At 35.9% G+C, this 25052-nt stretch overlaps 1 protein-coding gene across 1 annotated transcript; it reads left to right on the forward strand.

Moving 5' to 3' along the window:
* Positions 1-16342: 16342 nt before the first annotated feature.
* Positions 16343-17116, forward strand: LOC145118725 (root allergen protein-like). The gene is made up of 2 exons (XM_079054410.1): positions 16343-16573; positions 16700-17116. The coding sequence occupies exons 1-2, from the start codon at positions 16393-16395 to the stop codon at positions 16993-16995; spliced, it is 477 nt and encodes a 158-aa protein (XP_078910536.1). The 5' UTR covers positions 16343-16392; the 3' UTR covers positions 16996-17116.
* The last annotated feature ends 7936 nt before the right edge of the window (positions 17117-25052 follow it).

Consider the following 25052-nt stretch of genomic DNA (forward strand, 5'->3'; position numbering starts at 1 on the left):
CTGGCAGATCTTGGATGTTCTCAGGTTCATCAAATGACTTAATTATGGGTCTTTTATTCAAAACTGAGGCGTTCTTAATATCCATCTTCACAATCTCCAGGATGTAGCATTTAATCATCCTCTTTAGATGGTTGAAAATTGGCTTGTATTTATTCATGTCCTTCACAACTATGTTGAATAACAAAATCCAATCATATGGATTCATGAAAGGAAAATAATCCAAAGTAAACTCATGAAGCACATGATTCGAACCCCCATATCCTTTGAAGTGAATATTCGGAAAATCTTCAGTTTCCACAGGAAGTCTAACCTTCAAACCTACAATCCTCTTTAGACTCCAAGACTCGTACTGAGGCTTCCCATGCTTAAGATAAAAGTTGAAGATTTTTCTGTTGATCGTGTTATTGGAGATTTGAGTCTTCTCAATCTTTTAGAAGCATCGAAAAATAAATGCTCGTGAGGTGAGGGGAAAGTCCAACTGACATTCGATATCATTGCAGGTATCAAATGATGTCTTTAGTTCCAACCAGTATAGTTGTTGAACTTCAATGGTTTCCTTATGAATTCGCTGAATAGTCCAAACAGGAAACAAGGACTTTTGACTTTCTGAAATGAAAGCTGAATTTTTGACTTCAGCGTCTTCTGCATCAAGCTTCTGTCCAAGAGCATTGAGATCATCAAGCTCTTTATCCCATTACTTTCTTACAAGCTTCTCTGATTTGGACAAATCTTCTTCTTCATCGTCTTCATCAATTTCTTTTCCTTCATCCTTCGTTGATCTAGAAGCTACATTATCCTTCTGATCAATATCTTCTTTCACCTTAACCTCCTCTTCTCCCCCTTGTTTCGAAGAAGCACTGCTTCCCGAAACACCAAGGAGTTGATTCAGTAGAGCGAACACCAGCTTAAGTTTTTTAGATAGAGCAAGGCGTATTGTATCGTTGAATGGAGGAGACTTGGTCTCAACGATTCTCAACAGTTGTTGATAAATTTCGGAATTTTGAGCCTTGACAAAAAACTTCTCCTCTTGCAGCCTAGTGACCTCAGATTTAGCTATCTTCAATTTTTCAGTCAACACTTTTGCCTTCTGAGTTTACTCCGCTAAGGCATCCATGATCTTAATTTTTTGCTGCCAAGTCAGCCTTTAACTTATCAAGCTGAGTGGTGATGGGTGAGTTCAGATCGACATTATCAAGCTTGATATCTGCACGGATTTTGGATCGAGTTTTTTTCTCAAATTTTAACGAAGAACTGATACCTTGAATAACCTTATTCATGTCTGTTGTGCTCTTGTTCGAAGAGGTCCTAAAATCTTCCATGAAGTCTTTAACTTTGGTTTGTAGGAGTAGAACCTTTTCCACAACTTCGTTTATCTTCTTGTCTGAAGCTTGAGCAGCCTTAATGTATTCTTCAATGAACTTTGAATTTTCAGATGTGAGCATCTCCACAGTTTCTCGATGAGTGGTTGGAATATTTTCCCACTTAGAAGAAGAAAAGGCTTGAGAGTGTTCTAGAGGGAGTCAAGCTTTTTCTGTTAACTGCTTTACCTGAACCTTTGTCATGGGAGCTTTGTCTTCATCACTATTGATGTTAAGATTGAATGGCTGAAAAACGAAGTCCTCTATTGGTTCTTGTTCATCTCCGAACAGTATTTCTTCATCCACACCGAAAGGAGAAGTTGTTGATGTACCAGGTTCGGAAGTCACACCACTATTTGCATTTCCCCGTATCAGATACGTTGACATGGATACCTGAAGTTTGTTCCGAAACACATTTGATTATAGTGAATTCTGATAGAGTTAAGACTAATGATGTAGTAGGAGTGATTGAATCAGTAAAGATGGGTGAGGATAGAGGGATTGAAATCTGAGAGAGATAAATTCCAATAGAACTCATTGGTGGTAGAGAAGCGACAGATGAGATCGGAATTGTGGATGTAGAGGGTGTGGATGTCATTGGTAACGTTGGTGGAATAACAGGTGGTGATGATGGAGTAGTAGTAAGGTTCTGAAATGGTTCTTTTAGGATGTTGCCAAAAATATCAGAAGTTGGAACAGAGGAAGTTGGTGGAGAAGATACCTTCGGAATGTTGTCAGTAAGGGTGGGCTGTGAAGTTGCAGCTGTATCTTCCTCCTCATCTCGGAGTATGTCATCCTCTTCAACTTCAGTGATGTTCTTTCTTATGACTCCTCTTGAAATACTGGAGATGGAGATCTCGGTTTCTTTGCTTGCTTCTTCATTTTCTTCGGAACTCTGACACTTTGAGACGAGCAGCCTTTGCCTTCCTTTTACCACCACGCTTCGGTTTGTTGAATTCATCGATCAACTTCCTTAGTTCAGTAGGCATTGGTTGAACACTAGAAGATGGTAGTTTCCGATACTCCCTCACAATAGCGTTGTCTAAAGGAACCCTTTCCAATATTTCATCTGGAATTAAACCATCAAAATTGAAGTTTCTAGGATCCGACATCACAAATGTAGAAGTTTGAAGTGTTAGAATGCCTGCCATCATGTAATCTTTCAGTAGAGGAACTTTGAAATGAACAAGAGCACGGTTTACTACTATCGACCAGAATCGGGCACACGAGGTTTCTATGTTGCGAGAAAAGGAAAGTCTGTTCTCAATAAGTTGAGTCTAAATAACTTCCCCAAAGTCAATATTGATACCCTGTTATAAGCTATAGATTAGAGTGTAGAACATCTTGCTTGCACTTTCAGACCCAGAAACTCTCTCTCACTTGCTCTTGAACAGTAAAGTAAATAACCCATTCCACATCGGAGGAAAGAAGGGTTTCTTGAACTTGGATAACAGAGTGGTGCCGCCATTGTAGCCCATTTGGTAAAACATCTCAATAATAGAAGTGGTTGGAATCGACTCAGGATCAACAATGACTTCTAGCAAAGCAAGCCCTAGAAGTTTGCGAAAATGGGCTTTGTGATTGAGGTCTTGTGATTAAGAGACTTCAAAGTGGATTACATCGCCTGTTTTTTTGTAGATAGCAGTGGAAAATGCTTTGGAAAGATGAACGAAGGGTACCTCTTCAGCCAATGTTAACGCCTTCACCAGTGGCGAGAACTTGAGGCACTCAATCATAGGCCTGATTTGTTCATCGTAGTGTGTGGCATCTAGGTGGATGGTCATGTTCTGGTTGGATTTGACAAACAGCATGATGACAAAGGCAGACTGGTCGGCGAACAAGATATTTTCAGATTAACTCGCCATTGTTGTTGTGTGAGAGACGATGAATAATAGAGAGAAAGAGGGTTTTTGCTTTAAGACTTTGATAATTGTGTTTGCAGTAAGAGAAAGTGAACCGTTTGAAAACCCTTTTATATCGTATATGATGAGTAGTGAGAGAAACAACCGTTTCATATTCGTGCATGCTGAGAAATCATCCAATAAAATCGTGCCAGCTATTCAATGATTGTCAGAAACCGTTACAACACCCACATGGTGTCAGGGAAATTCAAAAATCGCAACAAGATTTCAAGTTATCCAAAAGTAATTAGACGTTTTGTAACATCCACAAATTTCATGAAAAATTTGAGCGTCTAAACAACCCATAAATCATCATTGTTTACAAATAGTTTTCAAAACAGGTTTAATATCAAAGTTTTCCCTGAATCATAAAATCAAAACTCGAGGAGGTGCACCATCATGCCTTCGCCTTCCCGCGATCCTCTAAGGTACCTGAAACATAATCAAAAACTATAAGCCCAAAGCTTAGTGAGTTCCCCCAAAATACCAATTCACATACAAATAGCACATATACAATAACAACATTCAATGGGTCCACATCTAACAGACTGGATTATCCCTAAACCCACAACATAAGTCTAGCTTGCCCTTGGCCTACAACTTATGTCTGGCTTGCTCCCTGAGCCCACAACATATGTTTGGATTGCCCTGGGGCCCACAGTTTATGTTTGTCTTGCTTCACGACTTGATTAGTCCTTGGACTGAATACCACTAAGCCCTTAGTTTGAGTCTGGCATGCCCTTCCCGGCCCTCAACTCGTATCTGGAATGCTCATGAGCCATCAGTATGAGTCTGGCATGCCCTCCCCGGCCCTCAGCTCATCTCTAGTTTGCTCTAGGGTTTGTTAGCTACGGCTTAGAGAAGTACAACCTCAACCCAACCCACACAATATGTAAACATCTAACAGATAATAACTTATACAGATAAACAGACAGTATCACAGGTAGTCCTACAAATCTACCAGACTAGCATATCAAAACTAGCATGCATATCTATTCCATACTCAACATCTTGATGCATGCAAATAGCTACACCTAATTTTATATTTATAACCTAACTAACTTAACTAACTAAATTGCACCTAGGCAGTATACCTAGTCAAATTATAGAATAGTCGGGTAAGTCGGTTGTCGATCACAGGGAACGGTTTTGACTAATTAATTTATCTACTACTAAATTAACCTAATTACTAACAAAGAAATGGGATTTATCTAATTTTCCAATTTTAGATGAAATTAATTCTTTAACACAAATTCAATCAATAAACAAAACACTTCTGTTAGTTCGAATCCACTTTCCCTTAATGGTTTATAAATTAGCTATGACAAGTACTGTTGGTTACCAATTAAGATAGTATTAGCAATTTAGTTCTAAATCTACTAATATTAATTAATTCATGTAAATCAAAGTATGTTCACACTTAAGTTAACACAGAATCAATTATTTTATGAATTGGAGCTATGTAAGATTGATTAACAAAACACAATTATGGTCATAATATGAGTTCTCTAGCACAACCTAATTCAATATTTAACTGCTTAACTAAGAATGGTGATCCTAGCTCTAATAATTTAATGTTCACTAAATTACCAGGTATTCTAATTCATGCAGATTAATAATCACTAACTACACAGAACAAGAATTAAAAGCAATCAAATAATAAATCAAATGTGCTATGTAAAATCAATCAACACAAGTCATAACCAACAAGTACATCAAATCAAAAATATTAAATCCAGGAGTTCCAGCTTCATCTAGCTAAAAGAAGCAGCTAGATTTAGCTGGACATCCTAGCAAAAAAGTTAACACAAATCATATTCATAAGCATGTTGAAAAGTACCAAATCTAAAGTGAAATTATGACCTTCTCTTCTCCTTTGTTGTTGAAATCCTATTCCAGACCTTCTCCTCTTCTGAGAATCGTCTCCAGGAACTTCTTCAATCAGCCAAAAGTCTCCAAAGTCGTAATGATCACGAGTTTATATAATCATCTCAAAATTTGCTCCTCACGCCGTGAATGGGAAATTCACGTCGTGACTTAACAAGAATCCTTATCGGGCAAGGATTATTACTTCGCGCATACTTATCTTCCAGAATTCTCATGTCACGTCGTGAACTTGTGGTTCAGGTCGTGAATATATCTGATATCATGGGTTTTTTTTTTCCAAATCTCCAAAGTTCCATGTTTTGTCATTTTTAGTCCTTTTCTCCAAAACACTTCTATTTGGCTGCAAAATATAAATTAATCTTATAAGTACCATTATTCTATGCAAATAACCAAAATATTAATAAAATTGTAAATAAATATTGCCTAAAAACATGTATAAATATGGCAATATCAATATACCCCACACTTATTCTTTGCTTGCCCTGAAGCAAATCTAATTATTTTTAATTCAAACCTTCATCACCAACATCACATAGAACAATCCATTTCAAACTCAGCCATTATGCCAAGACCACAACGCGTGCATTTGTGTCTATAATTTTCCAAAAGACCCCCCCCTAATTCTAAATACTCACAATCCTCATAAACATTCGCCCACTTCTTTTGAACAATGCTCATTTTATGCATCCCTCCGAATCCATCTGCATAAAACTTTCTAACCTCAAGGTATTTTTGTAAAGCTACCCAAGCATACATAATATAGAGAATTACAACTTTATCATACCACAATATGGATCTCTTGAATTCTTCACTTTCTTTGATATTTGATCTTCAATTTCCTTGAATTTACCACCTTTTTGTGTGATTTTTGGTATCTTCAACTTTTAATTTTTCAGAATTTTTGATCTTCGATCTTCAAACTTTATACTTTGATTGCTCCAAAAATTCTTCAACTTTTCGATAATTTCTCTCTTTTTTTTTACATGTACTCACTTTTTTTTCACTCAAAGACCTACATGCTTAAGCAGGGGCACTTAACTTCAACCCTTATTGGTTAAGGCATTAGTCTATGTGCAATGACTACATAAGCTTTCCTGGATACATTTCAGGTACAGGCTGTTAAACATATTGCATTCCTAAAACTAAGTGAGATTGTGTTTTTGTCCAATGATTTCACTAGAATAAAGGAGGCAACAAATGCACTATAACGTATATTGGCTAACTAAACATTTGAGCTCTCATCGGATCATCCCATACAATACGAGCAACTAAAGTTCAAATTATTATTACTAGATTAATTATTATTATTTCAAACCTTTTAAAATTTATTACTAAATTTTTAAATTTTTAAAATTTTTCTAGCAATTTACTTTTTCGACCCCCTACCCCACACTTATTACATACAATGCCCTCATTGTATGCATAATATAAATTAAAAGCAAGAAAATGGAGAAAAAGGAACAGACTCCCCTGGGATAGTAGTGGCGAGATATAACTACAATCGTGCGGATGAAATGTGCATCTCGAATATGGACTTCTTCTAGAAAGGAACTTGGATCTTGAACTCACAAAATATGTAGATGTGCCATGGAATCGAAACTTCAATCTTCAACAAATGTGGTGGAAATCGCATGATGGTGAAGAACAATGTGGGAAAGCATACGCCACATTGCATAATAAAGAAAACGAGCCATAATAATATTCATAATAATCCCAAGAAGAAACGTGGAGAATCATGAAGTAAAATGCAGCAACGGACTTCATTTTTTGTGAAACATACGGATCCACGACGTGACGATAAGTATCACGACGTAAGGTTGCTAAAAAGTGTATTCTGATTATCCATAGAACTCCGGTTCACGATGTGAACAGGTATGTCACGTTGTGAAAACTGGGCGAACAGGAAAAATATATTCCCTTTCTTCTTTCAACTGGGAACTTTCACCATTGTCTTAGTGGATTAAGACTCTTCCAAAACAATTTTTTTATGACTCTTCTCTAACTCTACTCTCTTGACTCACCCCACACTTATTTCTAATCGTGGGTCTCGACTCTCGACTCTAGACTCTAAACGACGTTTGGCTAGACGTTTACGCTCATATCGACTTTCCTTTCCAGTGACTCTGTAAGCAAATCTGGAAATAAAAACCAGAAGAAAAAGAAAAGTAACATAATAACTTAACAAGTCTTACAAACCAAATCAAAATTAAAAAACTAAAGAAAAAGTGAATCAACTAAAAATTAAAAACTAAGCAAAATAAATCGATCAATCGTCATCTTCATCTTCTTGAGCTCCACTCGTTCCTGCTCCATCCCCCCTTGGCATGCAAAGTTCTTCCCACGTCGGGATATACGGGTACTGAGGTGGCACGGTGGGTGGTCACACCACATTCATATGAGAGAACATGGTTTCTAGGATTTGAGTGTTGTAAGTTATCCCACCGCGAAGATTATCTAAATAAGAACCAACCCGACTTTGAAACGGGTCAGTGGGTACTCCACCTGCATATTGTTGACCCGCTCTACGATCTCTCTCCATGTCTCCCCGGGCTCTCATATTTCTCATTCGGGGTCTTGGTTGAGGTTGTTGCCCATGTTGTTGCTCATCATCCTCCAGGGGTATCACATATCCTCCCCCTACATTCACTACAACCCTCATAATATCCAAGAATTAAATGGTCAAATCATTTTCCGGGAAGCGAGTAATGTTCCTAATAAAATTAGGAGACAAAATCCCGTAAGACCAGGAAAGGCGGGTGACTAAATGTCCACCCGTGATAGGACTCTCGGGCTTAGAACTAGCTGCCTTCTTTCCCAAAAACTTCGCCAGAATATAAGGAATATCACAACAAATCCAGGGTGTGATGATGCTCCACAAGTAGAACAAATTTTGGGTTGGTACCTTGTCTCCATGATGGTTGTGATTGATGGAAAAAGTGATGAGGCGATGCAAAAATCGATGAACGGGACTCCTAATTTTTCCTTCACATCTTCATCTCCAGAATCCTTGGAGACATGAGATTGATTTTTGTTGACCACTGGCACTGCTTCTTCATTGACTGGAACCTTAATGGCTGTCACTACTATGATATTTGAAGGCATGTTTTCCCCCTCAACCGGTGAAGTGGAAGTCACGTGCGAAGAGTCTTCAGATAGTGGTGGGCTGGAGGCTTCAATGAGTTGAAGTTAAGCGGTAGGTGAGATAATGATTTATGAAAGTATAATAGTCTCCGGAGAATGAAAGAGAGTTTCAGATTTTACTTCAAATATGTTGAGGGATCCAAATTCTTATTGGAATATCATTCTCCATGACGTATTTTTTTTTCGATCGCTGGAGCAACTTTCCAGTCATAGAAATTATCAAACTTCACCTCAAAACATTCTTCTATCAATCTTGTTCTTCGGAGCAGAACTCTGTATGCAACTTTGGTTATAGAGTATCCCAAGAAAATTCATTCGTTTGACTTGGGTGCGAACTTGGATAAGTGATACTTTTTGTTTTTCACAAAACAAATTGTTATATCCAAGATATTCATCCCTATTCAGGATCCCGAATCTTCAAGAAGTCTCAAGATTCCGAAGCATATCTCACGATCCTAACCATTATCATTATCATTTGTTAACATTTTTAATGGATATATTTGTAGTCTTATTCTCACATGTGCAAAAATAGTCAACATTAGACTCATTCTCGACGAAGAAACATTTTAATCAGGTAGAAGACCTGGGAATACCAAGTCAAACCAATGTTTTCATATTTATTCAAGAGGATCCCAGAAATATCAAACTTATGATTACTTAGACTAGACTATAAAAACATGTGTACTATGCACACTACACATGACTAGACTTAGTGCAATACTTGTACTCATTTACTTACTTCCATTTCTGTAATTCACATTCCAATCAATACAAGTAAACAAGGTAGGTGATCATTTTCACCCCCCAAGGTTTTTTATCGGAGATCCTAACAAGCATCAAAGGCTTTCCTTGTAAATCACTTGTGCAACATTGTTCTAATTTCGTTAATCACTTCAAATACAACACTACAACCTCTCATTCACTTTGGTTGATATGCATTTGATCGATTTTTTACCAAAACACACATACAACCAAAAATATGAAAGAAACAAATATTTGTTTTAGGATTCTTCAAACTTTCATATGGAGTTTTATTGAGGCGCTTGGTGACGATGCTTATGTTTTAGACAAAGCAAGCAGTTGCAACAAATTCAACCCAAAAATAAAGAGGCGATCTCGCGAAGTTTAACATGGATCTCCCAGCTTCTACTAGAATTTTATTCTCTCTTTCTACCACAACATTCTATTGTGGTGTGTAGGGTCCTGAGAAATTGTACGTCGTCCTAGGGTTTCTTGATATTCATAGTTAGTTGTTATCAATAGATAAAACATAGATCCTTTCTAGGTTACATGTGAACTTAATGGTTTAAGTGTTTTTCCGCCACATGAATTTTTATAGCCTAGAAAACTCATCAGTGGTATCAGGCCTTAGTTTTCTAATTGATTGCGCATTAAAATGAATTAATCAAAATCAGGGTTTATGTAAATTAAACCCTAAGGCTTAAATTTTGACTTGGCTATGGTATTCTGAAATACCAGCCACAATCCCCTAATTTTCAAAATTTGATATATATCCCTAGGGTTTCTGGTTTCCTTAATTATTATTTTAATATGACTTAAATTTTGAATAATTAAAGCATGATAAACCCTAACCTTTTCGAAAATTAGAAGGCCAAGGGATTAGGATTAAATTTGAATTATTTAATTAATTGTTTAATTGGTAAATAGTATGATTTAAATTTAATTAATTAACTGCTTAATCAGGATAAAAGATTAAATCATCATTTAGTTTAAAATAATTAATTATTAATTGTTTAATTAGAAAATTAATTTTATACCCTAATATTTTGAAAAGTTTAAAATACACCTTATTCTATATATATATATATATATATATATATATATATATATATATATATATAAGTTATATATATATATATATATATATATATATATATATATATATATATATATATATATATATATATAAGACAAGTCAGTCGAATCTTCAGTACGCCTCATTCATGAAGCCATACTCTAAAGGGCGGGGGGTATAAGGAAACAGCCTATAAAATGACCGTTGATTGGATGTCCTCTCTCACCCACCGCTCCCTTGTTTGTTGGAGGTCGTTAGCCGAACGGATTTGATTGGACATAAAATCTTAACAGTATGACACTAATAAAGTACTAGAACCTTTATTGAATAAATCCCAACTCTAGTTACTTTAGGACAAAATGTGAATTGTATGATAAGCCATGAAAACGCACATCACTCTTTATATGTCGTTAGTTGAGCGTGCGTGGTTAAGAGGTACACTAATTTGGGACTATAAAGTTGAGTGATGAACAATCGAAAATCACCATTGTTAATGGAGCATGTGTGGTTTACCGGCACATTAATTTGAGATGATAAATGACATCAAGGTTTTCAAGCAAGTTTTCATGGTTATTCACATCTTATTTGTGATCTTCGGCATCCCAGTCACAAATTTGAAGAGCATAATATGATATTAAACATGTCATTGATCAGATTCAATAAAGCTCAAACGATCTATGAGTTTCACACTAGATTCAAAGTAGTAATTTTTTATTACCTACCTTGTTAAATTTTCAATTAGATTACCACATCCCTCTTCTTTATTATGAATTGTGGATCGTAGCCTTGAATATTTATATTTGGTGAAATATAAAGAATTTACATCACTAACTAAAAACTATGTTTCTTTATATAGATGTCTAGAAACGATGATCTCGCTACTACTAAATCCGACCCCCCCCCCAACTCAAACTTCTCACTACTCTCGATTCTGTCAAAAGAAAAGCTCACTGGTCCTAACTACATGTATTGGATGAGAAACTCGAAGATGACTCTTCGTTACAAGGCAAGGAATATATCCTTGAAATGTCTCTTATTGAAATTGATCATTCCACCGCTACTCCTGAGGAGATCGTCTCCTGCAACAAACACTCTGATGATGCCATAAAGGTTGCTAGCATCATCGTGGCCACTATGGCACCTAAGTTGGATAAGTTATATGAAGAATACTGGCCATATGATATGGATCTCGACCTTTCTAGAAAGTTTCACAAGAAGGCGAGACAAGAGTACTTCGAAGTAGTCAAGTCTCTTATGGAATGCAAGCTCTAGGAAGTAGAATCAATTTTCCCTCACATACAAAAGATGGAAAAGCACGTGGAAAATATACAAAGGCTCAATGTGTCGTTTGACGAGGAGTTGGTCATTGAATCCTAATTATGATCAGTTCATTCTGGCTTATCATTTAAACAACATGGAAATGACATTGACCCATCTCCATAATTTGTTGTAAACTGTTAAGTCGGGAATGAACAAAAAATCATGCTCTTTCTGCAACGAGTGCTCCTGTCCTGTCCATTGGATCTGGCAAAGGGAAAAAGAGAAAGGCTCTTTCCCAATCCAACAGGAAAGGGAAGTACCATGATAGAGGGTCTAGCAATTGGTCCAAGTCTAAGCCTAATTTTGATATCCCTACGATCAGTGATCCAAAAGAGGCCACTTGCTTCCATAGCTTGTGCTCGGTAGTGATCTTATGGTTAATTTGATTAATTGATGTTATTTATCGGATATGATGCAAAACATTATTTCATTTCATGTATTTTTCAGACAAGGTTTTAGATATTCATTTGATAATTATATTTGATCTATTTCTGTTTTTCATAATTGTCTTTTTTATATTTAACGCTTTATATTGTAATGGTGTGTATGAAATTTTGACTTGTGTTGATAATCTAGGCAATAGTGTCTTTTATACTGATTCGTCCAATGGTGTGGACAAGGCATGTTTGTGACATTGTCGTCTTGGGCACATAAACATGAAAAACATCACCCAACTCCAATAGGAAAGGGTGTTAGAATCATTTGATCTTAGGATAAATGATGAATGTGAATCTTGTCTCTTGGGAAAGATGAAAAATCACCGTTCACTGGATCATGAGAAAGAGGTGAAGGGTTATTGGACCTAATCCATACGGATGTATGTGGTACATTTAGATCCACTACAAAGGATGCTAATCGATATTACATGACATTTACGAATGATTATAGCCGATATGGTTATATCTACCTAATCAAACATAAATCGGAAACCTTGGAAAGGTTCAAAGAGTTTAAGCACGAAGTCAAGAATCAATTAGGTAGGAAGGTAAAGATGCTCAAGTCTAATACAAGTGGTGAGTATCTTAGTATCGATTTCCACGACAATCTTAAGGAATGTGGAATCGTTTCACAATTGACTCCTGCTAGAACACCACAAGTTAATGGTGTGGCTGAGAGGCGTAATCGAAGCTTACTTGATATGGTTTTTTCGATGATGAGTCAAGATTCTCTTCCTATTCATTTACGGGGTATTCCTTAGAGACAGTCGCCCATATCGTGAATATTGTTCCAAAAAATAAGGTCGCCAAAACACCTCATGAGATGTGGACAGGGAACGCTCCCTCGCTCGCACATATCAAGGTATGGGGTTGCCAAAACACCTCATGAGATGTGGACAGGGAAGGTTGCCTCACTTGAACATATCAAGGTCTGGGTTGTGAAGTACTCGTAAGACGAGATAGGCATGACAAACTTGAACCTAGAGCCGGAAAGTGTTATTTCATTGGCTACCCACAAAATCCCTTTAGATATTTGTTCTACAGACCTAGTAAAAACGTGGTCTTCATAGCTTGAAGAGGAGTCTTTCATGGCATAGAGCTCATCTTCAAAGAGGACAGTGAGAGTGCTACTAATCTTGAAGAAATTCAAGAGTCATCCAATGAAGGAAGCTCATCAAACACTAGCACTCAACATGAGGAAGAAGTTCCATTTGAGCCAGTGGACAACTCATTACCCCATCTTCATTCTAGTAGGGTTAGCATGCCACCTGCATTCTATGGTTTCCATATTACATCATATTGTGATACGTTTATTAGTGATAAAACTCTAGTAAATTTGGATGAGCCAGCTAACTACAAGGAAGCAATGGCAGACCTGAGGCTGCAAAATGGAAGGATTAATCTAGCAAGCACAAGTAAAAATCATTAACATACAATCAATGGCTATTTAACTACACATAATTTAAAGGCAATGTAATAGAGATAGAAACATTAACATGAAAGGATTGATCTAGCAAACACAAGTAAAAACCAACATTAATAATCCATATATCTAATATTAACACATAGTAAATTGAGGTTCATCTACACTAAATGAAAACTAAGGGTATTAGCCCATGATTGGAATAGAAAAACAACCAATCAAATGGTAGATAAAACTAAACATCATGCAAACTGAATGCTTAAGTCTATTTCGTGCTAATTATTCTTCTTGTCTCTATCTCCTGGCCAAAATCAGGTCTTCTATGGTTTCTTAGAAGTATTCTCTCCGAAAATTCCCGTCCCCGTGGCATTTTAATTCGTCCTTTATATAGGAGGAAAAATTACCATAAATTAGCCACCACGACGTGGCCAATTGCTTGCTACATCCTGGTAACAATTTCCTTATCGTAATCAGCAAGGTAATCTACTTTAGTCGAGATCTTACCGCGCCGTGGTCATTGCCCTGAAACATGTTTTTGAAGCTTCTTTGTTCTTTATTCGCTAACTTCACCCTCCAACTTCCAGTTTTTTCCAGTTTGGTCCCTTTTCTTCAAAAATGTCTTCTTTTGTCTGAAATATGTAATTTATACAAATAAGTACCAAAAGTCCTTGTATTTAGACCAAAATACTACTAAAATTTAATGAAATAATTCATAAAAATATGTATAAATATGACAATATTAATTGCCATCATTAAGATGGGTAGTTCTTCATTGCCTTGTGAGAGGTTCGCCTCCTCACCGTGGTTCTTTTCCAGGCACGCTGATGCATAATGACCAAACTTCTCATATTTAAAGCATTTTACTTTTCTTTTATCCTTCTTGTGGACATTCCGTTTTGCATTTGATTCGTAGACACGTCATCGACCACACCCTCGTCTTCATCCTCTTCCTTGACCTCGACCACCATGAATATCTCTATCCTTTAAGGTGTTTGACGAGCTTCCCTTGTCGGTTTTCTTGGATCATGATTCCCATATGGAATGCGTAAGTAACAAGGAAGGTTCATCTCCTTGTATTCCATAACTCCGAAGCCTCTCTTCATGATATTTTAGACGACCCACAACCTCCTCCATAGTCATGTATTTTAACTCTCCAAATTGTTCGATAGATGTCACAATTTTCATAAATCGAGATGGGACTACTCAAAGAAATTTCTTCACTACAGTAATCTCCTCAATTTTCTCACTTAGAGATCGAATATCGGTCACATTGGTAGTTAATCTCATTTAAAAATCATCCATCGATTCACCGTCTTGCATTTGGATAACCACAAAGTCACTTCTCAAGGTTTTTACTTTAGCCTCTTTTACTCGATCGACGCCCATGTGCACCACCTTAAGTGTTTCCCATGCTTCTTTAGTTGTGTCCTTCTCAGCTAATAGAAGTAGCACATCTTCTGGAATTGCTTGGTAGATAGAAGCTAGAGCCATTCGATCTTTCTATTCGTTTACATCATTATCTTGAATTGCACACCACACTCCTTGTTCTTGCAAATTCACTCGCATCTTTATCGCCCATACTGAGTAATTTAAATTTTTAAGCATTGGATAGTGTAACATAACAATACCATTTTTCTCATATTTTTGAACACCTTCACCTTTATCTGCCATCAGTACCGCTATCATATACTTTGGCATACAATCACATTGCTCCGACACCACTTGTTGGGATATAAAGATCTAACTATATACAATATTAAAGGTAAATTATTGTTCAAACGTGTGAACCGGAAAAAATGCAAAGAGGCAGAAGAAATAAATGAGACAAAGTATTATAAGTTTAAAGCTTAAGTCTTTATTTAAGGAAAACAGACGGTTGCATTAGTTGTAATAAAAGGCTGACCACGTCTACTATTTATAGCCAATGACAACTAATATAATAATAAAAATATCTAAGAGAGATCCCGCACATCTCTTAAAATCAAGAACATGTCTACCTATTCTATTAAGAAAATAGTCACAAAGACGTATCTCACTTGCTTTTCTGACATACAATTAGAAATAGCTTTAAACAGTTGTACCCATAAAAAAACTTTAAATAATTGTACCATACAATTTTTTATTAATAAGAAAATATATCCAGGAAAGTGAAACCATTTTTTCTATCATATCCTTCATTTTCTATCCTTTGGGTAAGAGAAAAAGCTACCTTCCTTTCTATCCTTCCATAAAGCTATATTTCCCATCCAAACTTTTAACTGAAAAAGCTATCCCGCAAATTTTTTACTATTATTATTATTACTATCCAGTTTAATGTCACAACACATTTATATTAAAATATTATATATAAATATTTGCTAGCAACTATGATTAAATAAAGTAATATTTTTATTACATCATTTTTTTACTATCAACCGTGTGTGTTATAACACACATATCATAATCTAATTATCTTTACAATGTTGATTATGTTGATGTTGGTTTAGTATTTCATTTAAATTGATTTAAAAGTAAGTAGAGAAGGCGTGGAGAATCAAGTTATCATTTCAAAATTCTATATATTAAATAAAAATATGGTCATATTTTATGGAAAGTGTTGAAGTGGTGGAGAATCAAATATGTGTTTTATATTAGAAACGAATAATAATCAATTTTTTTATAAAATTTATGTATCTTAGTTTAATCACGTGCATGAGGAATTTTCCCTTGTTCGACCGGAGAATTAGTAAAGAGTCTATGTAAAATAGCTTAAAACCCAAATATCAAATTTAAAAATAACCTAAAATATTAACTTACTAATGAAGGTTATTGGCTTCAAATTTCAATTGATGTGTTGGATCATTAAAAAAGTATAAACTCAATCTCCGCAGCATCTTATTTATTTTTGTAATGGAACAAGTTTGAAAAATATTTCCACTTATACGAGATCACATGGACATACATATTTTAGTTTTTTGGGGGCACGGCATCTTTTTATATTATCAAATTATATAATTCTTTTTTTTTCCTTATTCAACCTTTGAACATTATAAATACCACACGTTCACACTTAACAAAACCATTCATCTCTTTAATTCCTTACTTATCCTCTCTTGCAAATTGGCTGACAATGGTTGTTATCACATCTGAACTTGAGGTCACTTCTTCTCTTCCCGCGGCTAAACTTTTCAAGGTCTATGGAGACTTTGACACCCTCGCACCTAAGGTAGACCCTCAAACTTTCAAATCTGTCAATATTATCGAAGGTGATGGTGGTGTTGGAAGCATTAAGAGAATTACCTTCGGTGATGGTAAGTATTACATAGATAAAGAACATTTTGTATTTAATATGATTCATGTACTCTAAGGATCGTATATAATATATCAATAGTTTTGTCATAAATGGTTCCCTAATGTTTGGTGTAATACGTGTGTAGGTGTTCCGTACAAAAATTCCAAGCATAGAGTCGATGCCATAGACATAAGCAATCTAAGTGTCAGCTATACAATCTTTGAAGGCGACGCCTTGTTAGGTATTATTGACTCAGCCACTCATCATATTAAGTTCGTACCTTCTGCTGATGGTGGATCGGTATACAAGCACTCGACTGAGTTTAATTGCAAACCTGATGCCCAACTATCTGAAGATATTCTTAACTTAGCCAAAGAAGCATTCAAGAACACCTTTAAGGCAATAGAGGCCTATGCAATCGCACATCCCCAAGCTTACTAGTTCTTCTTTAATAACCATCGTTTTCAATTTCATTATTGTGTGCTAAAAATGGAAAAGATTTGCTGCTTGTGTTTTTTCACTTTTTTCACCTAAATAAATGGATACTTGTTTGTTTTTGTCATGGGAAGTGATTCTTCCACGACTTTTTTTTTATCCCTCCATATATTTTTATAGTAAAAGGACAATTATGCCCTTATTTAAATTTGGAGAAATTAAAGAGAGAGAAATATCACATATTTCCAAAAGATGTCAGTCCTTCTTCCTTCTTCCTTCTTCGTTGCTCCAAGCCTGCAGATCTCCAATTCTTTTCCTGTGCAAATGTCTAATATCTATTCACTTAGTTCTAACAATAATGTTCACAGTTGATAAACTCTTCAGAGCGTATGATTCCCTATGTATGTGTTTGATTAGAAACAAATTCCTCTCGCTCAACTTTAAGGTTAATTTACACCCTCCGGGAAGAACTGCAACTACACCCAAAATTATTTTCCGGGAAGACTCCGCTAGAGATCACCGTCATCGGAGCTCTGCAATACTATCACACAAACTTCATGTACTACTTCACAAATAACTTCTGGTCCGAACCGGTAATATCATGCACATTCAGGTCGAAAAAGACTGTGTTACTTCAACACCTGAGTAATTGTAATGGATAAGAGAACATGGAGAAAAAAAAAGCGACTACTGGAAAATCGAAAACCCGATGGAAATCCAGAGGAAAAGGAGGATCTACGAACTGGGTTTGATAGCCGGGAATATTGAACAGATTGATCATCGGTGGTACAACATGGATTCGGAGGGGAAAATGTGAAGATCAATTTTCGGTTATTGCATTCTGTTGAGACGAGTTTATTACACTCCAGCTTTCAAGGAGGAAGATTTAGCGTCTTGTGTTTATGTGTTGAAAGAGAATGAAATCAGCTCCCAAAAAATAGATTAAAACAGAGAGCTATTAAATGACTATCTACAAATCTTCTATTAGAGAGATGCATATTCAAAAAATAGATTAATGTTAAGAATCTCATGCTTGTTAACAGAATGAATCATTTTTAGAGATGCTTGTTAAGATAAATACACAGAGTCACAGGGAACTAATATAATCAAACACATACATAGGGAATCATACGCTCTGAAGAGATTATCAACTGTGAACATTATTGTTAGAACTAACTGAATAGATATTAGGCATTTGCACAGGAAAAGAATTGGAGATCGCAGGCTTGGAGCAACGAAGAAGGAAGAAGGAAGAAGGAACGACATCTTTTGGAAACATGGGATATTTCTCTCTCTTTAACTTCTTCAAATTTAAATAAGGTCATAATTGTCCTTTTACTATAAAAATCTGTGGAGGAATAAAAAAAAGTCGAGGAAGAATCACTTCCCTTTTGTCATTGGTGATCATGTCATCGTTAATTTGCTTCGTTTTTTTTACAGGTGTGATGATAAAAATTAGATATGCAGTTAATAATGTTTCATGAAGACCTATAGTATTATTAGATACAACAAAAAGTAAAACCTGAATCGAAAAGGAAAACATTAAATGCTAAAATATAAGGCATTTTTTAAAGTAATAACTTGGTAGAGAATAAATATTTTACTGGAAAAACTCATTACAATAACTAGAAGGTTACGTATTGATTCATATTATTAGATTCCTTATTCATTGTTTCACGTACTTCGTCCTACTATAATTTATTGATCAATAAGCATTTTATAAATTGTTAGTCTAATTTTGACATCATAAATGTTGTCTATGGTTGGCTCGGTAGGGGCGTCCATAGCTCTATGCCCATTAAGCACCGATGCTCGAGACACCCGACCAAACAATTCTCGTCTCAAAGGGTTCGAATAATCATTTTTAGTTTTTTTTTTTCGGATTCCGAACTTAAAGATTTTGTGTTGGATCGTGTTTGTGACAAATAATAGATGGCTCTTTGTGACAATTTTTGAGCAACTACGGACCGAAATACTAACTACATATGATCTGTTTACCAACAAATAATCGACACATCTTTTTTCCAACAAACATCCGTTGGTATTCCCGGTCCATATTGTACAATCAAATTTCTAATTATCCTTTAAATTGCGAACAATAAAATTTTCACGCCAACCTTTACAATAAAGGATAATAATCAGGGCCGGCTCAACAAATTTGGGGGCTCTAAGCGAACCAAAAATTTGGGGCCTTTTGAATAAAAAATTGATAACCGAACAAATAAGAAACTGAAATCTAAAAAGTTCATAAGCTATTTTTTGGTTTGTCAAAAAATAGACAACTAATTTAATATTTAATTTATAAAAGCAAAAATATCTTAAAAAATAAGATATATAAAACGAAAAACACAATTTAAGTCTCTTTCCTCTCTCCTAATCTTGTCAATTATTTTTAGGTTATATTTGTTAGGGTTTGTTAATTGTAATTAATAATTATTAACTATTAACGTTTGTATAAATTACTAATTGTTTTGGATCTGTCATGCATGCACCATTAAAATCTAGAAAATTTGTTTGTGTCTAATTTCCACAGTCCATGTTGAATGTATAAGCAAGACTAAGGGTAGTTTCGTCAATGATCTTTAAAGATCGTTATTTATGACAGTTTTTTGGTGGTTAATCATCACCCACCATTGTGTTGGTTCAAAAGTTGTCATGTACTACATATTGTTGGCTACAAACTACAAAGTTATCAATATGAGGTCGGTTGGAAAGATACAATATATCCAAGTTTTGTTAATTCAAGGTAAATCTACCAGAAAATACAGATGGAACATGGAACTTGGAAGAAATAGTTTATTACCGTTTATGGAGTTTGGGGAATGCATGCTTCAATGGAGACGGAAGAAACCTGAAACCATATGCAGTGGAGAAGGAAGAAACTGTAAGTGTATGCAGTTGTGCGGCACAACTTGTGCTGTGAATCAGAAGTCAGAAGTCAGAAGTCAGAAGAAGAAGATTAGAAGAAGATTAGAAGAAAATTGAGCAGATCAGCAGAGCAGGCGATGAGGGATTGAGGGCGCAAACACAGAAATCGTATGCAGTGGAACTATGGAAGAAGAAACGTCGTTTTTTTTAGCCGTTTAGAGCCTTAGCCGATTAGGGATATAATACATGGACTCCTTGGTTTGTGGGGCCCTCTTGATGTGGGGCCCTAAGCCCTAACTTTGATTTACTATGCATTAAGCCGGAATATGTTGTATCATCTTGAACATATGATATTATTACAATAATATTTATCTATTTATTACAATAATATTTGTTTGATTTAACTATTAAATTATAATATTTGTTTCAGCATCTACAACATAAGAATATCATTCGTTATGTATACAATTAAAAGGGAACATACTTATGAATATTAACCGACTGAATCAGATATTATCGATCCAAGTTCATAATAGAATGAAGAGTCCAGACTTACGAATTGAAATGACCGATTTACAAATTCAATTTAAAGAATATCCCGTCATTACCGTCTCCCCCTACCTTGCGTCGTTAGCTCCCGCTCACCATCCCTCTTTCTTCATTCGTCGTTGTTTCTTCGTTCTCACCCCAATCAATCAGTGTTTTTTTTTTCTTTTCTCCTTGCTCGACACACAACACCTGCAACACCAGTTTATTGATTCGGCTCTAGTACACACATAATAGTCCCAAGAGAAGAAACCGATGCATTGAAGAAATCATGTAGATACAAGTTCATGGTGGTTATGCACGACTTTGCAAACAAATCTCTCCAATTTTGATTTTGCACACTCCCCACCCCAAACCTAGATACATAACAATTTAAGTTAGTTTTATTAACATTTTAACCCCTCTACGTCATTCATAGACTATTTAATGAATTATATTTGCACTACAAGAAATACAGTCATTAGCGGCGACGCCTACTTTTAGCGGCGACACGTCAAATAGTCGCCGCTAAAAGTAGGCGTCGTCGCTATTGGCGTCGCCGCTAGTGGCTCATGACACGGATCCGCGCTTTCACGTTCTGGTAAATTAAGACCGTTCGATCGTGTTTCTAATCCAACGGTGAGGATAATCGAGGAATGCACAAAAGCAATACCGGCGACAAAAGTCGCCGCTAAAAACCTAACCGAGTCGCCGCTAATTGTCGAAAAATGGCGCGGATAATGTTTCCCTCCTAAGTGTCGCCGGTATTGAGATAAGTCGCCGCTAAAGCCAAAATTGTCGCTGGTAAAGGCGTCGCTGCTAAAGGTCAACGCAGTTAACAAAAAAAATCGACGCCCTTTTCCTTTTCTCTTCTGTTCGCTTCCATCTTGCGCTGCTGCTGCGTTTTTTCTTTCATCTTCTTCGTCGATTCACAGATAACACCCTCCGACAAAACCGAGATTATGGATTCCGGCCTCATAGAAGAAGATACCAGCGGTCAAAGTTGAGATTGACCGGTGAGGCTCCTCCATTTCCGTCGACAGCCACTACTTTCCGGTAACAATAGGTATTTCCAGCAAAAGATTCATTTCCCTTTTGTCTTGTAACATCGATTTTAGCTTACTTTAGTTATTAATTGCAAAATCTTTACAATTTCAGTTTTTGATTGACTTTTCCGACCACCACCGGCGACTACCGCCACCACCGCACCTTTTGATTTCCACCACAGGTTCTATTTCCACCACCACCATTTCTTTGATTTCCAATATAATTTTTTTTTAATGTTAGAATGAAAAAAATGCTATTACATAATTTGAATAAAGGTTTAATTAGGAAATATTTATATGCGAAGCAGATGAGATACATCAGGTATACCTATATGGGCTTTGTGAGGGGTAACTCAAATATAATATGGATATATAACCAACGTTGATGATTTTGTTCTTAAAAAAAATTATCCCAAAGTTTTGTCCACATGTTTATGGATATCCAATTATCCATTGTAGATAGTCCTTTAAATTCGTATTCAATTCCCATTGGTGGACCTACATTTCGTAATTAGGTTTTTGTCCCAAATGCAAAAAATAACAACGTACTTTGGTTTTTTGTCTTAGTTTAAAAATAGTAATCTACTTTAGCATCGTAAAATGCATGTTTATTTGATAATTTTGGTTTTGTGGTGATTATTTGCTAAAAAGTTTGGTAATTATGTTTTTGTCCCAAGTGCAAAAAATAACAACGTACTTTGGTTTTTTTGTCTTAGTTTAAAAATAGTAATCTACTTTAGCATCGTAAAATGCATGTTGATTTGGTAATTTTGGTTTTGTGGTGATTATTTGCTAAAAACTTTGGTAATTAGGTTTTTGTCCCAAGTGCAAAAAATAACAACGTACTTTGGTTTTTTGTCTTAGTTTAAAAATATCAATCTACTTTAGCATCGTAAAATGCATGTTGATTTGGTAATTTTGGTTTTGTGGTGATTATTTGCTAAAAACTTTGGTAATTAGGTTTTTGTCCCAAGTGCAAAAAATAACAACGTACTTTGGTTTTTTGTCTTAGTTTAAAAATAACAATATATTTTGATAGTTTTTGTTTATGTTTGATAATTTAACTTATAAGTTTATATATGTTGTTATTAATTATGTAGGAAAATCTTCGTGCAATGCTCAACGACCCGGCATGTAGGGATGAGCTTTATTCGTTTTTTCAATCCCAAAATAATCGAGGAAACGATAGGAACGAAGATGATGGATGTTATGTAATTACCGGACGACATTATTACTTTTTATATTTAATCGGATATTATGACTTTTGACATTTAATTAATTATAATCGGATGTTTGTTTTGTAATTAGCTTCGACATTATTATTTTTGATATTTAATCGAATGTTGTTATGTAATTACCGAGGACATTATTACCGGCAACCAAAATCGTTAATTAAAAAAATGAAAATTGTTATTACCGGCGACTTCGTTATTAATTAGCGGCGACACACCTCATTACCAGCGACAGGGTCATTAGCGGCGGCATCTCTCATTAGCGGCGACAAGTTGATTAATAGCGACAAAGCAGTAGCGGCGACTTATTAATTACCGGCGACGCGTCGCCGCTATAACTATTACCGGCGACAACTTGACTTATTACCGGCGACTTTTGTCGCCGCTAATGATCGTTTTCCTTGTAGTGTTGCCTTATTTTTCCACAAAGTCATTTAATTCGAAATATTTCCTCTTAACTATTGTAATTCATTAAAATATTAAATAACATCATTTTTATTTTATTTATTTCATTATATTACCTTTAAACCGGAATAATCCTATGAAAATATACATTCGTTATACGAAAGCTAACATCACTTACGGAAGTAAATTTAGGTCCTTACAAGTTGGGTTGGGCCCATGAACTATTGGGTTGGGCCCATTGTATATGATGCATGTATGTGGATAGGAATTTTATTTACTTGACGCTAGAGTCGAGTTTTTTTTATGGATGCATTTTATGAATAGCGGAATATGTGGTATGCTGAGGAACTCATAAGCTTTATGTTTATGGTTGTGGAATAAACATTTTGCAAGTCGCTCGCGAGAAGAGCTCAGCAATATTGTACACACGTATCGAAGATATTTTTTTCCGCAGTTTTGTAAATTTAACTCCGATAATGTGTGGATTCAATCAATCAAATAATACTCAACGTTTTTTTTTTGAAGAAAAGGTTAATTGGTTATTATATTTTAAAATTGAAAAATCTATTTATATTTTTTGGGATGTTACAACTTTAAACTCTCCATTGGGAAAGACGGTCTGACGATCAATGGAAAAGATAGAGTAGACGCACGACAGGTATGGCGACCGATTTCTGCGCAACAAAATAACTGATAATAACTACTATTCAATTTTATGGAACCGCCCTGGAAATCAAAGCAATCGACGAGAGAGAATGAGAGATAAGGTGGTCGCAACGCCCAATAACCGAAATCGGAGAAAGAAAGAAATCTAATCATTTAGGGTAAATTACACCAATCGTCTCTCATGCACATGCCAGAAAGCGTGTTTAGTCCCTATTTTCAAAAATTAACTCGGACCGTCCCTCATGTCATAAAAAGTTGCATGTTTCGTCCCTGGTGTCATAAAAAGACTATTTTACCCTTATCATTTTTCTTTTTTCATTTATTTATTATATATTTCTTATTAATCTATTAAAAAATTATATAATAAATTATTTTGGCCCACCCATTTTAGAACACCAGTTGACCATCTTTTTCGTATATTTAAAACCTACACCCAACCACCGCCCACCACTTATCATCGCCGCTCCGTCGGAAAACGCGACAATGTCGACGGACTTCCAACCACCTCTATAGACTCAAACAACCCTCTATCTCAACTTACCATCCTCACTCCACCAGAAACAACCAACATGTTAAATGACTTGACACGATCTACACAGTTAATGATGATGATGGTGTAGATCTGAAGCAGCATCGTAGATTGGGACGGTGGCATGGATCTGAGATGATAAAGGTTTTTAAACGAATAGCTGGCAATGATGGCTCTAGGGTTTCATGCGAACAGGTAGTGGTGGTCGCGCACAAGGTGTGAGACTCTAGGAGGCGGTGACTTTGACGATTAGGGAGGCAAAGTAGTTCCCGACGATGGCTTTCACGATCCACACCCTTTAAAACCCTCCTCTAAGACACATATGCAAGAATGTTGTATGAAGATCTTCTCTGGATGTTATTCTAGAGATCGTGTCAAGGGTTTTGTTAGTCGGGGTAACAGAGTCGTTTTTCCGGCGGCAAGGATGTCACCTGATTCGTTTTTCCGACGACAAAGATTCACCACATTTGTTTATGTTCATCGGGGTTCCCACCACCACCACCATCATTTTCGATCACCATCGTCATCAAGGTAGGAATCGTCACCACACCACCATCAACAGTTCTGCTGATGCTCTTCTTCTTTCTCTGCCTATCTTCTTCTCGTCCCACTCTCTGCGCCTCGATGGAAGGTTTGATTTCCAGGTACGATTTATGGGTTTGATTTCGGGTTAGATTGTGGGTTTGGAAATCAAAACTATTTGGGTTTCAGGTTGAATCTTCGTTTGATTTTGATTTCTAATTGATTTCCAAATTCTAAAACCATTTCGTACATGTTTCAGATTTGGGAACT

Source organism: Lactuca virosa, chromosome 6 (assembly GCF_052849685.1).
Source record: "Lactuca virosa cultivar CGN04683 chromosome 6, Lactuca_virosa_CGN04683_v6, whole genome shotgun sequence".
NCBI classification, from domain to species: domain Eukaryota; kingdom Viridiplantae; phylum Streptophyta; class Magnoliopsida; order Asterales; family Asteraceae; genus Lactuca; species Lactuca virosa.